This window comes from Podarcis cretensis (assembly GCF_951804945.1).
Source record: "Podarcis cretensis genome assembly, chromosome: 16".
In the NCBI taxonomy this organism is placed as follows: Eukaryota; Metazoa; Chordata; class Lepidosauria; order Squamata; family Lacertidae; genus Podarcis; species Podarcis cretensis.
The window spans coordinates 28,746,046-28,767,015 of NC_137186.1; the positions used below are offsets into that span (position 1 = coordinate 28,746,046).

Genomic DNA, 20,970 nt, shown 5'->3' on the forward strand with positions numbered 1-20,970 from the left:
TTCAGCCTTGGGAAGAACAGGAAGAACTGTCTCTCAAGACATTATTGTTTCCTGGCCAGCAAGATAAGGGTTGGAAAGAACTTGAAAACTAGGCATGCCGAACAGACCACAGAATGTGGGAGTCAGTGAGAGAAGCAGCTCAGTGGAACGAGCCAAGCTCACAAGAGCCTTGCTGCTGTGTGAGTCAACACAAACCCCGGGATGTAACCGCCTCACAACAAAGTAGAGCAGTGGGGCTGTCAGCAGTTCTACTCTATGGGAGTTTGAGCCCCATGATGCACCCCAGCAATTCCTCTTCTGGGGGGAACCTAATGGTGCAACATACTGAAAAGAACAGCACACAAGGCTGGGTGGGGAGGTCATCTCAAGATCAATGGGCCAACCGAGTAGGGGGGTATCCGCTGGTGGAGTTCCTCAGCAAGAGTGCTTGGGGGCACAAGTGGAGTACAGTGGTACCTCAGGTTACATACGCTTCAGGTTACATACGCTTCAGGTTACATACGCTTCAGGTTACAGACTCTGCTAACCCAGAAATAGTATCTTGGGTTAAGAACTTTGCTTCAGGATGAGAAGAGAAATCGTGGCAGCAGCAGGAGGCCCCATTAGCTAAAGTGGTGCTTCAGGTTAAGAACAGTTTCAGGTTAAGAAGAGACCTCCGGAACGAATTAAGTACTTAACCCGAGGTACCACGGTATTTCACAGGTGTGGAACCAGACCTGATAAAGACTGCACAGAACACCTTCTCCTGGAGTTTAATTGCCCTGACATGCTGTAGTCATTAGCAAGCCAAATGTGGGTGCAGAAACCGCCTTGGGTATAAATCCACAAAGTCACTTTGTGTGGATCTTGGGCGGTCAGTCATTATTCCATATGCATATGGCTTTTGTGAAGATGACAAATTGCCACTGCATAGCAGCAGGACTACAGAAGTGATAAACAGGAGCTCCAGCAGTCTAAGCAACAGGAATCTGAAGGTGGTTTGACTTCTCTCTCCCTGCTGATTAAACAGAGACTGCCAGGCAACCCACTTGAGTCAGATTTTGGCAGGATGGGTGGGGTGAGATCCCTGAAAGACCCACAAGGCTTCCTTCAGGGGAGCAGTTCAGTTGCCTTTGGGCTACACAAATGGCCAGAAACCTCTGCCAGCCTCTTCGGAGGCAAAGGGAAGAAAACCAGCAGCAGCAGCAGCAGCTACAAAATGTAACGGGGAGAGCACATCTACCTCTCAAGGGTCTTTGCAAGCTTCCTCCTCACTTGGAGTACAGGCACAGGTTCAACGCATGTCTTAGCAGCTAAATCAGGATTCCTGCGATCTGTTCCTATGAACTATGGCAGGCATTGTGGAGGCAAGGGGGACTTGGGGCAATGCCTCTCCTGGACTTCCCTGCTCCCAGAAGCTAATCTGCGGTCCTGCTTAGCTTCCCCCACCATTCTATGGGCTGCCTTCATTGGGGTGCCCATGTTCACTGCTAAGTGTGCACACCAGTAGTTGAACAGAACTCATGACAAGGGAGGTGGCCCCTTGTGCAACACCCACCCCACCAGCCCCCTGGCACAAGACACATCAGCTCCAGTAAATACCTGAGGCATTTGCTGTCCACTCAAAGGAATGGTGCTTGGAGGCGTGGCAGAGACAGCGGTGGTAGGCGGGAACCGTGGTCTTATTTGCATCCCACCTCGGGCCATAGTTGCGGTGATCATCTTGGGAGGACAGAGGGACAGACAAAAGTAATCGCAACACAAGAAACGCAGCACGCCGGCAGGATGAGAAGCACATGCAGCCTCCGAGGAGGAGGTGGAAGTCAAGCGAACTAGTCTTAGGAAGGCCACCCTGCAGCAGTCGCCGGCTTGGGAGACACAACACTTGCACTCCTGACTGGCTCTGTCAGAGAACTCGGGGGTGAGCGGGTGGATGTGGGGAGCCAGAGTCCAATTAAAGGGAAACAATTAAGGGGGAGGTTCAGCTGCACATCAGCTGTATCAAGGCCCTCTAATGGGATGCCAAACCTAAAAGAGGAAATTGACATCTCCACTGACCCACCTGGACACACAGCACCAGTTTGTATTGAGCTCTGATTTAAGGTCCAGGTTTGACATGGGCAGGTTTGACCAGAGTTTTAGCATCTGCAAACTATATGGCTTAGCCGGAGCCAGCCAAGCCAGTGGAAGAGGCTTTGGTCCCATCTCCTGCCCAATTCCTGACCCTCAGGGGAGTCCTTAAGACTAGCCCAGACCTTGGGGGATGGGGGAAGAATGATGACAGGCAACTGCATTTAGTGCTTCATGTAGATGGACCTGCAGCAGCCACAGCAACAATGTGTCTTGAAAAAAAGTCAGAGCTCAAAGTTGCTAACAAAAAAGTTAGGAACACAAACAGACACACACATGAAACAAGGAGAAAGGAAATCACAACTCAAGAACAGCAAAACTTTGCACAGCTGTTAGTTCATGGCAGAGCAATCAAGCCCCCTTCCCCTCCCCCAGCCTGGGGCAGTGACGGATGGTCAAAGAGGCTTTTCGGAAGAGAAAGGAATGAGGGGAGGCCAGACAAACCACATGCGCATGTCCAACACACACACAGCATGCAAAAGCCGCCACAGCAGGGGAGGCCAAGGCCAAGCACCACACAACAGCAGAAGCAGCTTCCCAACAGAGGCGGATGCGCCACAGAGAATGGAGGGTGAGCCATGGCGGGCATGGGTGGCGGCGGCAGCAGCAGCAGCAAGACCGGGGGTGGGCAGCTGACAAAACGTGCTCCTCCTCCAGGCATTCCTCCACATTCAGAGCCACACAGGCGCCAGCAGGCTCAACCGAGGGACCACCGTGGGCCGGGGCCTCCTGCCACACCACCAAAGGGAAGACTGTTGGAGCCACGGCCTCCAAAGGCTCTTCCTAAGACCCAGCAGGAGAGTCGAACCGACTGCGAAGGCAGCACCATGACTTCAGTAAGCTGAACTTGCCAAGAACTCCAGACTGCAGCACACATACATCCCCAAGGCAAAAGCGTTTTGTGGAGATGGGGGGAGGCTGAGAAAGAGCTACTCTGGCACAGTAAAGGTGTTAGAAATGTAGAATTGGAAGGGTCCCACGAGGGTCAACTACTCCAACCTCCTGCAGTGCAGGAGTCTTTTGCCCATCATGGAGGTTGTACCCACAACCCTAATATTAGGAGTCTTACGCTCTACTAACTTGTTTGGGTTTTTCCCCTCTAGGATGTGCCTCTTGTATTTCAATTGAGAGAGAGTACACAGGCATCACTAGCGCAGAGCTCCCGAATTCCCAGGAACAACTCGTAGGGAGGATTTTCTCCCCCACCTCTTGAGGACTTCTTAAACTTATGGAAGAAGTTTAAATTGTACACAGGTTCAATTTCCTGGACAGCTAATTTGCGTATATCCCTCCTCTTACAGATTCAGTCCCCCCTTCCCCCTCTCCCAGCAAAAATAAATAAATCTAGAAAATGGAAGTATCAACTTCTAACCTCTCACTCCTAGCGGGTTTTGAGGCATGAAGCTATGACCAAAATGCGGATCCGGACAGCATATTGCCCCAGCAAAAAAGCACGAAAGTGGAGTGGAATTCAGCTCCAGAAGCCACTGGATGTGGATGACCGTCCTTGAGGATCGATGGCTCACATCCTCACAACACACTGAAAGGGCCTGAACTGGAGGGCTGCCTCCAGCAGCCCACAATCCAGAGGAGAAAGTCTGCGTAGAAGAGCTGCCTCATGCAATTGGCTGCCCTTAGTTCAAGGCTTCCTCCCACACAGCACCACCAGGAGGGCTCTTTGAATTATGATAAGGGAAGGGTTCAGGGAAGTAGTATGGTAAATAAATCCTAACTGCATTACTAGGAGAAAGGGCAGGCAGGCAGGCAGCAGTTGCCTCCCGATCTCAATTGGAGATGAAGCTCCACTCCAAGAAGTAAGAACTGCCCCCTTGCCAGGCATCAACAAGCAAGACGCTGGAAAGACTACCAGAAAAGTCAGGAAGAGATTTGATTTGAAAAACCACAGAAAGACACCCATAAAGGACAGAGAAAAGGTCCAGAGCTAGGCATTTCCTTGGTTAAAGTAAGTCACTTGTTGTATTAGAGACGAGTCTGACTGATCCAACTTCCACAAGGTCCAGATTGCCATCAGCCTCTCTCTTGGTGTCTTCATGTGCATGACATCTCCTTGGCAGGCTGGAGAAGCCAACCCTACTTTGGGCATGGCCAACAGCCACAATAACCAAATCAGGTGTGGGGTATCTCTGGCCCTTGAGATGTTGCTGAACTACAATTCCCATAATCTCTGGCCAACGACCATGCTTGCTAGCCGGGTCAATAGTTCCCCACACCTGCCTTGGACGATGTTATTGAGGCTGGTCCCCTAGGCCTTTTCACCCTGGAGCAACTGGTAACAGCCACCATTTGTCAGAATGGTGCGTGCCAGCCAGAAAGAACACCCCAACTCCCACCATAGATAACCATTCCCAAAGGCATTAGCTGACCATATCCTCAGCACACAATCAAGGACTTCCTCGTAGTCTTTGCGACTGCCAATGCCACACTCTTAACTGGCCAGAGGCCACATCAGTTGGGAAATGTTGGTTTGTTGTGTTTGGAAAGCTGCTTTGTGCAAGCCCAGTAGTTTTCACACAAGCTTGGCTTGCTCCCATCCTCTAGCCCATCAATTCCCAACTAGCGAAAGATGAGGTGAGCCAAAGAGGAAATCAGGGGGGGCCCTGTCTATGTTATGACAAATGGGTGGAAGCACATGGACCTTGAGACAGGGCAGCCACAAAGAGGTCTATTGTGGACATGGAAGTGCATCTCAGGACTTTTCACTCTTTACCCCACAGAACCTTTGAAGAGTTTCCTCTGTTTCCAGTCCATTAAAGCACTGTGGCTTTAGGTAAGCTTCAAAGAGGTTCACAGCTGACGCCTCCTGAGCGTCTCCTTGGAACCCTTTCCTCTAGGCCTCTCTCGCCCTGCCCACTTGAAGCACCTGCAGATCCTACCCCAATGGAGTGTTGATGCTTGGACAGCAACTCCATTGGGGCTCTCCAGGACTATCAGGACAGACCCATCTTGCACAACAGGGACTGTGTTCTGGGCTGTTTTTGCTGTGCTATCAGGCAGAACAGCAATAAGCAGATCCGACATTCACAAGCCTAGGAAGAGCCCTGGTCTGAAGCCTGATGGCAACATCCTGGCTTTGCCCTTGGATTTCTGAGCTCGGGGTACACAGATGCCAGGCCCCCGTCTCCATGTGTCCCCAACCTAAAACCTCACTGGGGCCTAATTGGTTTACATGGGAACCGGTTCCCGTTTCCCTACCTCTGCCTCTCTGTTTGCTCAGCCATCTCTGTGACTTACCTGGTGGAAAGTGAAGTGTTTCAGGAACCACAGAAGCCCCTGGAGATGGGAGAATCCCCAAGCCCACCCTGGTCCTGAGCCCCTCTCCCAGCATGCAATCAGACTTCAGGCTTCCTGCATGCCGGAGAACAAGTTTCCATGGCCTCTCATGTGCACATGCAGCTTCCTCTGAGCCAGCTCTCATCCAAACAAGGCAGCTCCTTTAAGCTCATGTTGATAAGGACAGAAAAGAGAGAAAACGGGACTCCATCAGGGGGCCCCCAAACCAAGGCTACTCATTCAGAAAGACTGTTAAAATGGGGGGGGGGGGAGAGAGAGAGAAACTGAACAGATAGGAGACTCCAGGACTACTAAAGCATCAAGGGTTAGACCCACAGACATCAGACCCCGTCACCCCAGGCAGGAGCCCTCTGACTTCGGCAGTCCAGACATGCTCAAAAGGGGTGAAGAAATATTGCCTCCAACTCAAGACAAAGGGATGGCAGTAGGGGAAGAGTCTTCATCAGAAAGCCAACTGGGGCACCACCACCCAGCTCCCCCTGCTTCATGCTCCAACTCTGCAGGCAACTTATTACTGGCTGGTTCTGGGAGGGGAAGGGGGGGACGGCTTACCGGTCCTGAAGCCCCCATCTGAGCAGCCTGAGCTTGAGCCGCGGCTGCCTGTTGTTGTTGTTGTTGTTGCTGCTGTTGTTGTTGTTGTTGTTGCTGTTGTTGTTGTTGCTGCTGCTGCTGCTGTTGTTGTTGCTGCTGCTGTTGCTGCTGCTGCTGCTGCTGTTGGTGCAAAGCTCTTGCCTTGGGAAACAAAACAAAGGGAATTCTGCACAGATCTGGGTTGAATCAATCACACTTAAACGTTTATCTTAAAATTGGACACACACCCCTCTGGACACACACTTGCTCCCTTGCCTCCTACACTTCTGTGGCTTAGGTGCCAGGCTTATGACCTCTGTATGGCATAGATAGATAGATAGATAGATAGATAGATAGATATAAATAATTGTTTACAAAGGCTGGAGGGCCAAAGGAGCTGCATTTCACTCTTAGCCTGAAACATAAGCCAGCTCTTAAAGCCCTGCTATAAATATCCATAAATTAATAAATTTTGCAAGATTTAACTGCAAGAACTGAAAAAACTTATGAGGGACATTGCAATATTCTGGATCATTTCTGCACCTATAAGGAGGGCTAGGAACTTTTTCTTTTTTCTAAAAAGAAAAAAGAAAAAAGAGGAGGGAACAGAATAGATTCTCAAGGCTCTCGTAGGAATTTGCACCCTGCACCACTGACTGCTGTTGTACTGCTGCTGCTGTACAACTTGGCACTGAAGAACACAAGCTAAAAAGCAGCAGCACAGAAGCCAGCGGTGGGGAAGGGAGCAGCAGCTACAAAGCAAGCCCTGCAACTGAACTGCACCCCTCTTGGCCATAGGGGAAGGAGCTGGTGCCAGACACCACAGGCTCCCTCCACCCAGTTTGGTCTGCTCCTCTTTGGCAGAGAGCCCTCCCCAAGATCCCCTGAGCCCATGTGAGCTGCCTCCTCTGCACCTGACCCATTCTTGTTCTTCTAGACTTACCTGCATGACTTTAATCTGTTGGGCTGTGAGCATGACCTGACCAGGGATCTGCCCTGGGATTGTCTGTGCCTGAGACACTACTGGCTGCGGCGGCTGAGCTTGTGCAGCCTGTTGCTGCTGCATCTGTTGCATCTGCTGCTGCATGACCTGCTGCGATGGGGGTGGCTGCTGCTGTTGTTGTTGTTGCTGCTGCTGCTGCTGCTGTTGTTGTTGTTGCTGCTGCTGCTGCTGGGCCTGTATGGCCTGAACTTGCAACTGTTGCATTTGAGCAATCCGCTGCAGTTGCTGCTGCTGCTGCATCTAAAACCAGGAAAGGGTTGGAAGACATTTGAACCTACACAACAGGTAAGGCTAGCCAAGAAAGGAAACAGGGGTGGGCTGAGTGAAAAGGCCGCAGGCAGACAGCTGACGAGAATGGATGTCCATCTCTCTCTGCCTCCACCTTTGCTCTTCACACACACTGACAACCATCATGTCCAAGCAACCTCAACTCATTCAGACCCTTTGGTCTACAACAGGAATGTGGAGCCTTCCATTTTCTAGGCCTCCCAAAAGAAAATGAAGCAAACCGGCTGCACAGGAAGCAGGGAGTGTTCTTGGCTGGTGGAGTTTCCTTGCTGCACACAGCAAACGGAAAAGGTCCCTTTCTCAGCACACAGCAAGGAAGCCGAGGGAGGGAAGATGCCATGTGGAAGGTGGGTGGGGTTTGGGCATATTTTCGGACATATACCCCCAAGGTAATTTGGCCCATTCTCTGTGTGTGGCAGGCAGAAGATCCTCCCTCCTAATCCCAGTCTACAATATCCAGCCACATTCATGGACAGTCAGTGGTCAATGTCTCTCTCTTCAAAGGAGGGGTCCATTCCATTCCCACCCATGCCCTCCTCCTCTTCCTCCTCAGTCTCAGTTAAATTCCTCTCTGGGTTCACCTATGAAGTGGCATGTGTTAATGAGGCCTGCTCCCCACACATTCAACTCCTCATAGCAATTAATGGGCTGCCAAAGCTTCGCTGTACATATCTGCCCTACATCCCTAGACAAGGGTAACCGCTGCAGGCCAACAGGTGCCCCACAGAAAGACACTGCAGCTCTAAAGCATCCAGCCTTCAGAAGCCACAGGCCACCTCTCTCTCGCTCTTTACCTGCTGCTGGTTCTGCTGATGCAGTTTTAGCATGTGCTGCTGCTGGGCTGCCTGCATCTGCTGCTGTTGCTGCTGCTGCTGCTGCGCCACGGCTGCCGCCTGCTGCTGCTGCACCGCCTGGAATTGCTGCTGGATGGCCGTCTGCTGGGCCTGGAACTGCTGCTGCTGCTGCAGCGCTGCCTGCTGTTGCTGCTGCGCCTGTGCCTGCTGCTGCTGAAACTGCTGCTGCTGTTGCTGGGCCATCTGTTGCAGCTGGAGCTGGGCTGTGGGGCAAAGGAAGGGGAAGGGAGGAGCCATGGGTGTGCGGCAGGAGGCTGGCAGGGCCCTCAGAGAGGGGGCAGTCAGCAGCTGGGGCTTTTCTGGCCAAGGCCACCTCAGAGTCCAAATCCAACCATCAGGCACAGCCCGACTTCAGATTTGGACTTTGCAGTAACTGCAATCTGGAAAGCAGAATACAGGATTAGAAGAAAGCCATTCTCGCCCAACGCACAGGAAGCAAGAAACAAAGAAAACGGGCCTGAGCCTGTTTAGCAGATGAAGGTGAACACTTTCGCTCTGTCAACAGTGACTTCTGCAGTTAACTGGCAAGGATGGATCCTTGTGGCTGCCTGAAAAGGCCCACATTCATGGAGGGTAAGAGCCTAATCCGCCTGTACAGGAGTTGCCAGACAGAGCAGCCAAGAAGGACAAGAGAATGGATGGGGAATGTCTGGCCTGCGGGCCAATCTTTTACTGCAAGCCATGGCCATCAGCTAATGGGTAGGAGGACAGGGCTGAATCCTGCACTGGACCGTGCAACCTAAGTGGCAGGGTTAAAGCCTTTTCCATTCTCCTTTAAGTGAGCTGTGGTGGTGCCCAACTGCCATCACCTGCCTGCTTAAAGGAGGAGAGGATGCTTCAGCCCTGTCACAATGACATCATTGATAAGGATCTTGGCTGTGGAGCCAAAACGGGTTCCCTACCCCTAGGCTAAATAGACAAGGAGACAGGCGTGGGGGTGTCTCTGATGGACGATTCCTCTGCTGCAGCTAAAACCTGCTAGTCTCTACACCAGGCTAGGTAACCCAGCAGCATGAAAGGATAGTTGTGAAACGGCACTGGCTCTGCCCGCTTTCGCCCACCTCTCCAGCTCAGAAAGGGATAAGGGAAGCAGGTGAAGTGAACAGATGCTTCCTTAACTCGTCACATGCCACTCGGAGGAAGAAGATGAGACAGGGCTAGATGGGGTGAATCAGCTTGTCCTGGGAACAAACCATCTTTGTACATGGCTAAAACAGAGCCATAGACAGCATCTTAAAAAGCAGAGACATCACCTTGCCAACAAAGGTCCGTACAGTTAAAGCTACGGTTTTCCTAGTAGTGATGTGTGGAAGCGAGAGCTGGACCATAAAGAAGGCTGATCGCCGAAGAATTGATGCTTTTGAATTATGGTGCTGGAGGAGACTCTTGAGAGTCCCATGGACTGCAAGAAGATCAAACCTCTCCAGTCTTAAGGAAATCAGCCCTGAGTGCTCACTGGAAGGACAGATCCTGAAGCTGAGGCTCCAATACTTTGGCCACCTCACGAGAAGAGAAGACTCCCTGGAAAAGACCCTGATGTTGGGAAAGATGGAGGGCACAAGGAGAAGGGGACGACAGAGGACGAGATGGTTGGGCAGTGTTCTTGAAGCTACCAGCATGAGTTTGACCAAACTGTGGGAGGCAGTGGAAGACAGGAGTGCCTGGCGTGCTCTGGTCCAGGGGGTCACAAAGAGTCAGACACGACTAAACAACAACAAAAACAGAGCCAGAGAGCAAACTCTCTGCCATCTGCTCCTAATTTTATCCAACGGGGGCTGAAGGGATTCCTCCCAAGGGAATTCCCTCAGCATGCTCCAAAGCAGGAAAATCCCCCCGCCCTGGCCCGAACCTGTCGGCTTCCCATTTGGTCTTTGGGGAGGGTCACAGTCCCAGGGCCAAACTGCTTAGCACCCAGGGAAGAGCCAAGACTCCAAACACTTACTTGGCTGGGAAGCTGCTGAGATGCCTGGAATGCCACGGGGGGCCATCCCAGCTGCCCCTGGTGCCGTCTGCTGCCCCGGAAGGCTCATCTGCTGCCCCATGGGGGGCCCGAGCACACCCATCCCCTGGGGGCGAGACGCCATGCCCATGCCCGTTGCTCCTGCAGGTGGTCCGCCCGTCAGGGTCTGCAAGGCGTTCATGGGATCTGTGGAGAAAAGAAGGATCCCTGAGAAAGCCCCATGGAGATAGGCAGCAATGCACTGAAAGGAGCTGGCCCCTGGCTGGGCAGAGGGGGGAGGGGTCAACTTTGTTTTTGCAGAAAGCCTTGAAAAACTTTCAGAATTACTCGCTGGTTTCAGCTTCTCTCTGTTTTCTTTTTTAACCTTTTTCTTTTTTATACATTTATTTTTAAAATAAATTTTTCTGTTTTACAATTTAAAGTACTCCTTTTTGCATCCTTGAGATATCGTCAATATCTTAAAGATGTAAAAATGAGTACTTTAAAATGTAAAACAGAAAAATTAATTAAAATACATATTAAAAAAGAGATATTGATGACTTCCCTTCTTCTGTTTCCATGGTTCATTTTACATGCCATAAATGCGTGCATGTTTTACAAAAAATATACCATTCAGTATTCCACTATTACATCCATCAAAACTTATTTACACTGTTGAATTTATCTAAAAGTGCTGCCAGCGTTTTCAGCTGTACACACTTATTTTCCATATATTCAATAAACTTTTTTGAATCTTCTCTAAATGTATGTTCTTCTTGTTCTCATATTCAATGTTAAGTCTGAACATATTCTGGCAACTTAAGTTGCCAATTCTTCTATGGTTAGGACCTCACTCGTTTTAAATTTTGACGCTAACAAAACACAGGCCACAGTAGTGGCATACATAAATAACCTTTTCTGACACCTGGGAATTTCAGTCTGAATTATCCCCAACAGAAAAGACTCTAGGGTTTGGGGGGGGGGGGAAGCACTTTAAAACATTTTTTTAAACCTTTTCTGTCACTGCATTGATCGGATAGAACAGAACCTGGGCCTGTCTGTGTGTCACATTTGCTTGCGACTGAGCTCTGGCAGGAAATCCAGCACAACGAGGAGACATGCCCCTTACACACCCATCCACACCCACAGAACAGGAGTCAGAGTCCTCGGAAAGAGTTCTTAAGGAAGTAGGTAAGACATATAAAAAAAATGTAAGGTGATGAAGGAGCCCTTCTTACCACTGACTGAAGCCTGGGACTTCTTGTTGTCTAGGAAAGAAAACAACAACAACTGAAAAATTGTGCAGGCACATTTAGGCAAGAAAAATATTAGTCTAATTGGAATAAACAGCAGATTGGGGGTTGGGGGGGAAGAATCAAACCAAAGAGTTACACATCAGACAAGTGGGTAAATAAGTAACCAAACACACCCCTGTGTTGCAAAGAGAATGTCAGCAATGTCCAGGCAACACAATCAACATGTACATATGCAATAGACAATCTTTACAGAACTCCTTCAAACCAAAACAAGTACAAAATGAAATCTTTAGTCTCAAAGTCTCTGAAAACCTTTAAATGAAGCAAGGTACCAGACTTTGTACGATGAAAGACAAGCTGTGAAGCCTTGTGTATTCAGCAAATATGATGTCCAACACTGATCAGTGATTCCGGATATTGACTACTGTTTCGTCACAATTCTTTGAGACTAAAGATTTCATTTTGTACTTGTTATGGTTTGAAGGAATTCTATAAAGTGGGTAAATAAAGCAGAGGGAAGGGTTTGTGGATAGTTTTTTGTTGTTTTACAAACACAGTGGAACCTTGGTTTACGAACTTAATCTGTTCCGAAAGTCTGTTCTTAAACCAAAACCGTTCTTAAACTAAGGTGCATTTTCCCTAATGAGGCCTCCCGCCGCCGGTGCCCTTCCACCATTCAGATTCCTTTCTTAGACCGAGGTAAAGTTCTCAAACCGGGACACTATTTCCGCTTTTGCAGTTTGTAAACTGAATCATTCTTAAACTGGACTGTTCTTAAACCGAGGTACTACTGTAAACCTTTTAAGTATTTATCTTATAAGGGTTGTATTAACTTAAATCCTACTCAGAGTTGACACACTTGAATAAATGCAGCAGTTAATCCTGTCCATTAGTTTCAGTGAACCTCCTCTGAGCATGACTAACATCGTGCCTCATTTCCCCCCAGCTTTTTAATATATATATATATATATATATATATATATTTCTTTATTGGTTTTCCAAACTTCATACTTCAAATACATATTATATTACATTTTACATTTATAGTTTGCTCCTATGAGCTGACTTCCCTCCTTCCTTCTTCTGACTTCTTTATGTCACTTCTGAGTTTTTCACATTGTTTTTATCCATTCTATATATTGTTCTTTTACACATTTGTCCATAAATTGTCTGTAAATAAATAAGCCCTTCTATATATACAATTCTTGTTGACTATCCATATATTGTTTGCTACTACCATTTGTTACTCTGATTATATTGTACATTGTATTTCTTGTTGTTATTATTATTATTCCAATAAAAGTATTTATGTTACACGTTATAAGGTTCATTTCAATTCTACTGGTTTCTCTATTTCACACACATCTTTCCTATATACAACATAAATTTCTTCCATTCTTTTTGGAATGTTTCATCGCCCTGTTGTTGAATCTTGCCCGTTAATTTGGCTATTTTTGCGTACTCCATTACCTTCTGTTGCCAATCTTCCACTGTTGGCAATTGCTGTTGTTTCCAGACCTTTGCTAACAGTAGCCTTGCTGCTGCTGTTGCATATAGGAACACTCCCCCCCCCCCCCCGCTTTTTGAGGTCCTGTTATTTAAACTTATATAGTGCTTGAATGTAGTAAAATCACCAAGCAGTTTACAATAAACCCTTTTCATCCCCTCATCCTATGTAGCCTTAGAATTGGTAGTATTTTATTTGATAAGAATAAACCAGATTTTTTTTAAACTAGCAACCTTGGGAAAAAGAACTCCCTTGCCCCCTTTATTTGCTGTCGGCAAACAAAGTGGTAGCTGACACAAATCAGAACGGGATTACTTTCACTTTCTAGCAGAAAGTATTTGTCTGATATACTGTATTTAAAAGAGTTGTATCTTTGTGGACTTGAGAGTGTTTCAACATCAAACACTTAGAAAAGCCGGATATAAAAATACTATTTGGATCAGTGTGATATTCAGGAAATCAAGAATTTCATGATTGCTGTTCCTGTGCCGCTGAAACCAACCCCTCCATTCCGTCCTCTTTCCTTGGCTAATGCTTTTTTTGTATCCCACTCTTCCCTGCCCCTACGGTCCCCCCCCCCCAGATTCAAATCGCCAACAAGCGCTCTCCGCAAACAGGCATGAGAGTACTCACGGATATCCCGAAAGTGGATGATGAGTCTTGCCACCAGGGAAAGATACTCCTCCTAAAAGTGAAGAGAAATGAAAGTGCATTTTAGAAGCCAAGGAGGGAGGGCTGGAGGGCAGCATGCGTCTGACTCATTTCCTCCTCCTCCTCCTCCTCCTCCTCTCCCTCTAGAAGAGCAAGAGAGCCCCCACGCTGGCAGAACTGAAAGGGCAGGGTGCGGTCTGCATAAAAAGATCACTGTATTCAACTGCAGAAAGGGGATGCTTAATTGGGCAGCATGTAAACATCAAAAATAAAAAAGGAATAACTGTGCCAGGCAGAAAGCCAAAATGCAGAAGGGGTAAGGCACAAATCCCTTTTGAAAGGACCTGGCTCAAATTTTAACATACCACCGAGACGGGGTGTGTGTGTCCCTAGTGGGATCAACACCTATCAAGGCAAGGGTCAACTTTCCCAGCTCGCCAGGCACAGAAAAGCATCACCTGGACCCATATGCCCATTGCTGCGGTAGTCATTCCACCTACACCGTAGCAAATCAGAGATGGGGCAGGGTGTGTATGCGCACGTGTTTGCAAACAGGATGTACACATGATGCACGTGGAGTGATGGAGAGAGGGGACAGATGGACAAAGGAAGATGTGAGCAAACTTCTGACTACAGTCATACCTTGGTTTTCGAACAGCTTAGTTATTGAACGTTTTGGCTCCCAAACGCCACAAACCTGGAAGTGACTTCCAGTTTGAGAGCTATTTTTGGAAGCCGAACGTCTGATGGGGCTTCTGATTGGCTGCAGGAACTTCCTACAGCCAATCAGAAGCCGCGCTTTCGTTTCCGAACATTTTGGAAGTTGGAACGGACTTCTGGAATGGTTTCTGCTCGACTTTCAAGGCACGACTGTACCCAGGCCCTAAGGAAGTCAGACTATCTTCCACCAGGGCTACGGCCTTTTCAGTGATGGCTCCGACCTGGTGGAATGCTCTGTCCCATGAGACTAGGGCCTTTCAGGATTTAACCTCCTTCCGTCGGGCCTGTAAGACAGAGCTATTCCACCTGGCCTTTAATTTGAATTCAGCCTGATCTTTTATTTCCCTTCTCTTCCCTCTCCTTTTATGAAGATTACCCGCTCTGAGACTCCACAGCTTAAGTCTCCCATGGTCTCCTCGCTGGCCCAAGTAGGACTAATTCAGCCAGCTAGCCCTGGTGACTATCTAATGCTTATTGGATGGATTTCCCCCAAATTGATTTTTGAACTTAGAATTTTATTGTTATTGATGTTTTTATACTGTATTTTATGCTGCTTCTATGTTGTATTACAATTAAGTTTTTAAAATTTGTTGTTAGCCGCCCGGAGCCCGGTTTTCGGAACCAGGAAGGGCGGGGTACAAATAAAAATTTATTTTTATTTTTATTATTATCTCATTAGTGAAACACAGGGGAAACTGCAATGACTCCAGAACCAGCCACAGCGAAAAAAGATGCCTCTCCCCCACCAGCCTGTAGTGTTTTGCAGGGAACAGGAGAGGTAGAAGATACAATGGGAAATGGCTGGAGCTCCCACATAGAGCATCTCCTATGCATGCAGAAGGTCGCAGGTAGGGCTGGGAAGGAACCCTGCCTGAAAACCTACACAGCTGCTGCCAGTCAGTGTAGATGATACTGAGTCAAGTGGACCAAGGCAGTTTCTGTGTTTGCCCCTGTGGGAAAGGTTTGGGACTGGAAGGGGACATGGTGTCTTCCACTTGGGCAGAGACTAACCAAGGAAGCCACAACTGTTCATAGACGGGCAACTGGCAGAAGACGGGATGCCCACCAGGGAAGTGAAACCAGCTGCTCTGACAGTCACCTGCCAAGCCAGGGTTTCCCACTTTCCTCCTTCACTCGATAGTGGGAAGGGCAGGAGCTGAGGGGGTTGCATGCAGCAGGTGCCAGATCCAATCCTTGGAAGCATCTCCAGGAAGGGCTGGGAAAGACAGCTTGCCTGAAACTCCAGAGAGCAGTTGCTGCCAGCCAGGGTCATCCGTTCTGAGCTAGCTGGACCAAGGGTCTGACTCCTCGGAAGAGGGCAACTGGTGCTTCAACCCCAAAATCGCTAGAGCCTGGACCTTCTCTCTCTCCTGCCTGCCCTTCACTTTCACCCTTGGCTCCTTCTCCTTACCCGTGATTTGGCCTTCAAGAAAACGTGGTTCTCCATCTCTTTGCTGCTCTTATTGTGAGCCACTCCAGCATTCCGCATGCTATCTTCACTGCAAGAAGGAAAAGACAGAGAGCAGCTGAAGCACCAGAATCACAATCGCACGGATAGGAGGCACCTTGAAAACAGGGCACACTCCACAGGCTCAGCCCTTCTGTGGGTGAAGTTCAGTTTCTTTTGAAAGGCGGAGGCCCCGGCCCAACTTCAGAAGAAATCATACAAGTGCATCAACCCCACAACACTCGCTGACGCACAAGCAACCCACAAACAAACTTCCACACCTGCCCCAACAGGACTTTAGCTTTGTCTCTTCTGGGCACAGGCTCTCCCTTTTCTTGTAGGTAAAGGTATCCCTGACTGTTAGGTCCAATGGCGGATGACTCTGGGGTTGCGGTGCTCATCTCGCTTTACTGCCCGAGGGAGTCGGCGTTTGTCCGCAGACAGCTTCCTGGTCATGTGGCCAGCATGACTAAGCTGCTTCTGGCAAACCAGAGCAGCGCACGGAAACGCCGTTTACCTTCCCACCGGAGCGGTTCCTATTTATCTACAGTGGTGCCTCGCAAGACGAAAAGAATCCGTTCCGCGATTCTCTTCGTCTAGCGTTTTTTTCGTCTTGCGAAGCAAGCCCATTGACGGCTTAGCGGATTAGTGCTATTAGCGGCTTAGCGGCTTTTAGCGGCTTATCGGATCAGCTGATAAGCGGCTTAGAAAAAGGGGGGAAGTCAAAAAAACTCGCAAGATATTTCGTATTGCGAAGCAAGGCCATAGGGAAATTCGTTTTGCAAAGCGCCTCCAAAACGGAAAACCCTTTCGTCTAGCGGGTTTTCCGTCTTGCGAGGCGTTCGTCTTGTGGGGCACCACTGTACTTGCACTTTGACGTGCTTTCGAACTGCTAGGTGGGCAGGAGCTGGGACCAAGCAACAGGAGCTCACCCCGTCATGGGGATTCGAACCGCCAACCTTCTGATCGGCAAGCCTTAGGCTCAGTGGTTTGGACCACAGCGCCACTCACATCCCTTTCTTGCAGGTAGCAGGAATTAAATATTTTATATAATAATGATATTTCTAAGCTGCTTAATATCCAGAATCCCCAAGCAGTTTACATCAAACAACTGGAGGTTGTTTCCAGTGACATGGTTCCATTCCCACAAGCAAACTTCCCCTTCTTGGGGGACCCTATGTATCAGATTTTGCAGGCACCAAGGGAGAGGAGAGGAAATCCAGGATGCCCCTCCCCACACAACATCAGAGGCACCCCCAAAAGCCAACCTTTAAATACCTGTGCGACAAAAGGCACAGTGAAATATCAAGTAAAGGTTCCGGAAAACGAAAGCAGTGACAGAATAGCCGTGGCACCACTGTTCTGATGAGCCGAAAGCAAGAGGCTCTATCCTCACCTGCAGCCCCTACTCACAGCAAGAGAGAGGCCCAAGCCCCGCCCCAGCAGCACGAACCCCTCCCTTATGTTTGGGCCCAGCCATGCCACAGGAATATCAGGCAGGATGGAACCTGCGGAAGGCGAGAGGAGCCGACGGAGCAGTTGTGGGCTGGAGAGAGCCAAGAAGCAGCTAGGGCTCCCCTTCCCAGAACGCCCGCATCCTGGCCACCACCTACAGGCTGAACTGTTTTTTTCACTTCTGTACAAGGAAGGCATATGGCAAAGATGCCCTGCCACCCTTCAGAATTCAAGCCCACTCCCCTTTCTCCTTCCCCTAAGACAACTCATGCTTGGTCTGTCTTCTTGCTGGGAGCCACCAGCCTGGAAACTTTCCAGGAAAAAAAACCCTAACCCATTTCCACCCCCCAAAAAAAATACTTTCTGGTAGGGAGAGGACATTTCTCAACCCTCCACCTAGTCACTCAGGACACAGCAGTTTACATAAAGAGGGCAGAGCTTATTTAATATTATTGTTATGTATAATACCTGTAAAAGAAAAAAAAAAGAGGAGCCATGCCTGAGAGGTGCCCACAACCAATCAAGTACTGTGACTGCTGACTCTCCAAATACAGACCCTTGAATACAGCAGCAGTGAGCACTTTGCCCTTGTGGAGAGCTCCCCAAAGCAGGCAACTTTCACTGAACCCATCCCAAACCCCTGCACTCCAGGTGCCCCTCCGCCCCTTCTCTGAAAGTCCATTACATACAGATACCTTGTCTTTTAAAGGTAAAGGTAAAGGTACCCCTGCCCGTACGGGCCAGTCTTGACAGACTCTGGGGTTGTGCGCCCATCTCACTTAAGAGGCCAGGGGCCAGCGCTGTCCAGAGACACTTCCGGGTCACGTGGCCAGCGTGACATCGCTGCTCTGGCGAGCCAGAGCCGCACACGGAAACGCCGTTTACCTTCCCGCTGGTAAGCGGTCCCTATTTATCTACTTGCACCCGGAGGTGCTTTCGAACTGCTAGGTTGGCAGGCGCTGGGACCGAGCAGCGGGAGCGCACCCCGCCGCAGGGATTCGAACCGCCGACCTTTCGATCGGCAAGTCCTAGGCGCTGAGGCTTTAACCCACAGCGCCACCTGCGTCCCTACCTTGTCTTTTACTCCCCAATAAACATTCTGAAGTTACTTCTCTTTTGTGGGCTAACTGGTCAGAGGGTTAGAGGAGACTGATTGGGGGAGAAAAGGTGTGAGGGGAGCCCTCTCTTGCGAGACGCAGGGTCTCAGCCAGCAAGCCTTAAGGTGATGGCTTGGAATAAAAGCAAAGCCTTGATCAGGAGAAGAGCGACATCCTTATTCTATGCATAAGGAAAATACAATAATAATCAAATACTAAATCAAGTTTACTTGAAAAGCACCCTAAGGAAAACAAGCTCATACGAAATATACAATAAGGTGAAATATGCATAAAGAGGATATAATTAATGTAGAATAAATGATGTGCTCTATTAAGAGACATTTACATCTGTTTTATCTGGTTCTTTAGGAAAGGTGATAATGAAATGATAGAGACAAGGGGCAATGGGGACTTATGGATTACAACTCCCATCAGTCTTGACCAAGCAACATTTGGGGGTCCACAGGTCAGCTGTCCCCACTCTTCTATAATAAAAAGATTTTCACATCAATATTTGCAAGAAGGCTGAATGGAAATTTTTCCATATGCAGTGGTACCTTGGTTTGCAACCGTTTTGGATGACAACCACGTCAAACCCAGAAGTGCATGTCCCTTATTTTGGATTACAACCCCCCCCTTTTTTGAGGCCCCATTGGCGAAAGCACGCCTTGGGTTACAACCTGTTTTGGTTTACAACCGGACCTCCAGAACGGATTATGGTTGTAAACCAAGGTACTGTACCACTGTATATACCACTTCTTTTCGAGGTTCTAAAGACATTTAACATTGGAAATAATTTTCATTCTTGTGCTTTTGTACAATGAGTTAAACCAAGAGCAAAAGGTATAATGCATCTCTCTAAAGCAGAGCTTTCCAAACTTTTCATGTTGGGACACACTTTTTAGACATGCATCATTTCAGTAATTCAATTTTACTAGCAAACCAGAGGTTAAATCTTATTCAGCCCCAGGAGGAGCATGGGGAGCATATGCGTGACACACCTCAACCAACACACTAACATGTTGTGGCGTGACACACAGTTGGGAAAGCTCTGCTCTAAAGGCACAAAAGGCTGAGAGGGAACCCTGGAATTACATAATATGAAGCCCAAGGATACTCCAGAACATCTCTTCTGCAAGAAGCTTTGCACTTGCTCTGCAGCCAAGACTTTGTCCGGAAAAGGAACATATGACGAGCTAAGATATACTGAGTTTTTTTTGGTTTTGTTGTAAGTTTTTTTGACTGTTGCTTTGATTTTCCCTTTCTATTACTTGGATGTTTGGCTTCATTGGCTTAAAAAGATACTTCTTGCTAAAAACACCTTATCACTATGTGTTTAACAGGAACATTCCATCTCATGCAAAACTGGAACAAAAGCACCCAACACAACTTGCCCCAGACTGAACAATATTTCTTCTATTGACATCAAAAATAAATGATAAAATAGCCTTTCCAAGATGACTTCTACCCTGTCTACATCACACCAGTGTTGGATATGGTGCAAACTGGTACCCCATCAGAGCACACCAATATAGTGTGTTAATGCCAATCTGATGACAGTGCAAGACACAGAGCTTCCTCTCTGTCCTCAGGTTCCATATACTCAGACCTCACACAGGAGATATCTGCTGATGAAAACTATAGAAGAGAAACACACATGGGAACCAAAGCACATAGCTAGCAAGGTAAAAGGTAAAGGTAAAGGACGCCTGGACGGTTAAGTCCAGTCAAAAGTGACTATGGGGTTGTGGCGCTCATCTCATTTTTAGGCCGAGGGAGCCAGAGTTTGTCCACAAACAGCTTTTCGGGTCATGTGGCCAGCACGACTAAACCGCTTCTGGCGCAATGGGACTCCGTGCCAGAGTGCACAGAAATGCCGTTTACCTTCCTGCTGCAGCGGTACCTATTTATCTACTTGCACTAGTATGCTTTCAGACTGCTGGATTGGCAGAAGCCAGGACAGAGCGACAGGAGCACACCCCATCATGCAGATTCGAACCACCAACCTTCTGAACAGCAAGCCCAAGAGGCTCAGTGGTTTAGACCACAGCGCCACCCGCATCCCTTTACCTTTATGGCTAGCATGCTTCTTCTAAGAGCCTCACATGCACTTCATCTCCAGACACAAACATCCAATCCCCTACCCCAGGCCAGAATGGGGTAAGGCAGACCACCCCAGACAAGCCGTTAAGAGGAAGGGGCAACCATACCACAATACCTATGAACTGATGCAAATCTCTCTCTAGCCCCTTTGCAATTTGTGAATAATGGGGCTTTCTGTTTTGTTCTTACACTTCCCCCCCCCAAAAAAGTGGGGTGTGCTGCTCCCACATATGGAAAACACTCCCTCCAACACGTAGGCAAGTTCTCTCTTCACAAAGGCCAGGAAAACGGATGGATGCTTTTGCCTTGCAGGCCCCCAGCCTGGATGCAAGGAGCAGAAGTAGGTGTCCCTGCTCAGAGTGCCATTGCCATTTCTGGGGAGAAGGGGAGAGGACAATCAATCACATCAGCCTCCCATCCCGCATGATAGCAGGGTGATTGAAGCAGAGCACTCATGTGGCAACCCAAACACTTTCAACGCCTCTAGGCTCAGGGACTCTGTGCTCCTGCTGCTGAGCATGGCTTGTGATCTATGGCCTTCCCTCGGGTTCTCCAGATTGGCAAGCAAGCAGGCCAGCTTCTGCCACCAGAGACTTTGAAGCAGCTATTTGGGAGAATCGCAGATGACAATCCTTCCAGTAGGGTTTGCCTACCCAGCA

The 20,970-nt window shown here is 48.6% G+C and overlaps 1 protein-coding gene across 2 annotated transcripts in view; it reads right to left on the reverse strand.

Moving 5' to 3' along the window:
• The window catches only part of MED15 (mediator complex subunit 15), a 31,649-nt gene that overhangs the window by 9,115 nt on the left and 1,564 nt on the right, over positions 1 to 20,970 (reverse strand). Inside the window, exons 2-9 of one of the 2 annotated variants that reach the window (XM_079956605.1) lie at positions 15,621 to 15,708; positions 13,472 to 13,523; positions 11,314 to 11,343; positions 10,079 to 10,282; positions 8,077 to 8,339; positions 6,935 to 7,234; positions 5,974 to 6,153; positions 1,582 to 1,701 (exon numbers count right to left, since the gene is read on the reverse strand). In XM_079956605.1, coding sequence (XP_079812731.1) covers positions 1,582 to 1,701; positions 5,974 to 6,153; positions 6,935 to 7,234; positions 8,077 to 8,339; positions 10,079 to 10,282; positions 11,314 to 11,343; positions 13,472 to 13,523; positions 15,621 to 15,708 — 1,237 coding nt within the window. The remainder of the gene's footprint in view (positions 1 to 1,581; positions 1,702 to 5,973; positions 6,154 to 6,934; positions 7,235 to 8,076; positions 8,340 to 10,078; positions 10,283 to 11,313; positions 11,344 to 13,471; positions 13,524 to 15,620; positions 15,709 to 20,970) is intronic. The other variant, XM_079956606.1, reaches the window with a different exon arrangement.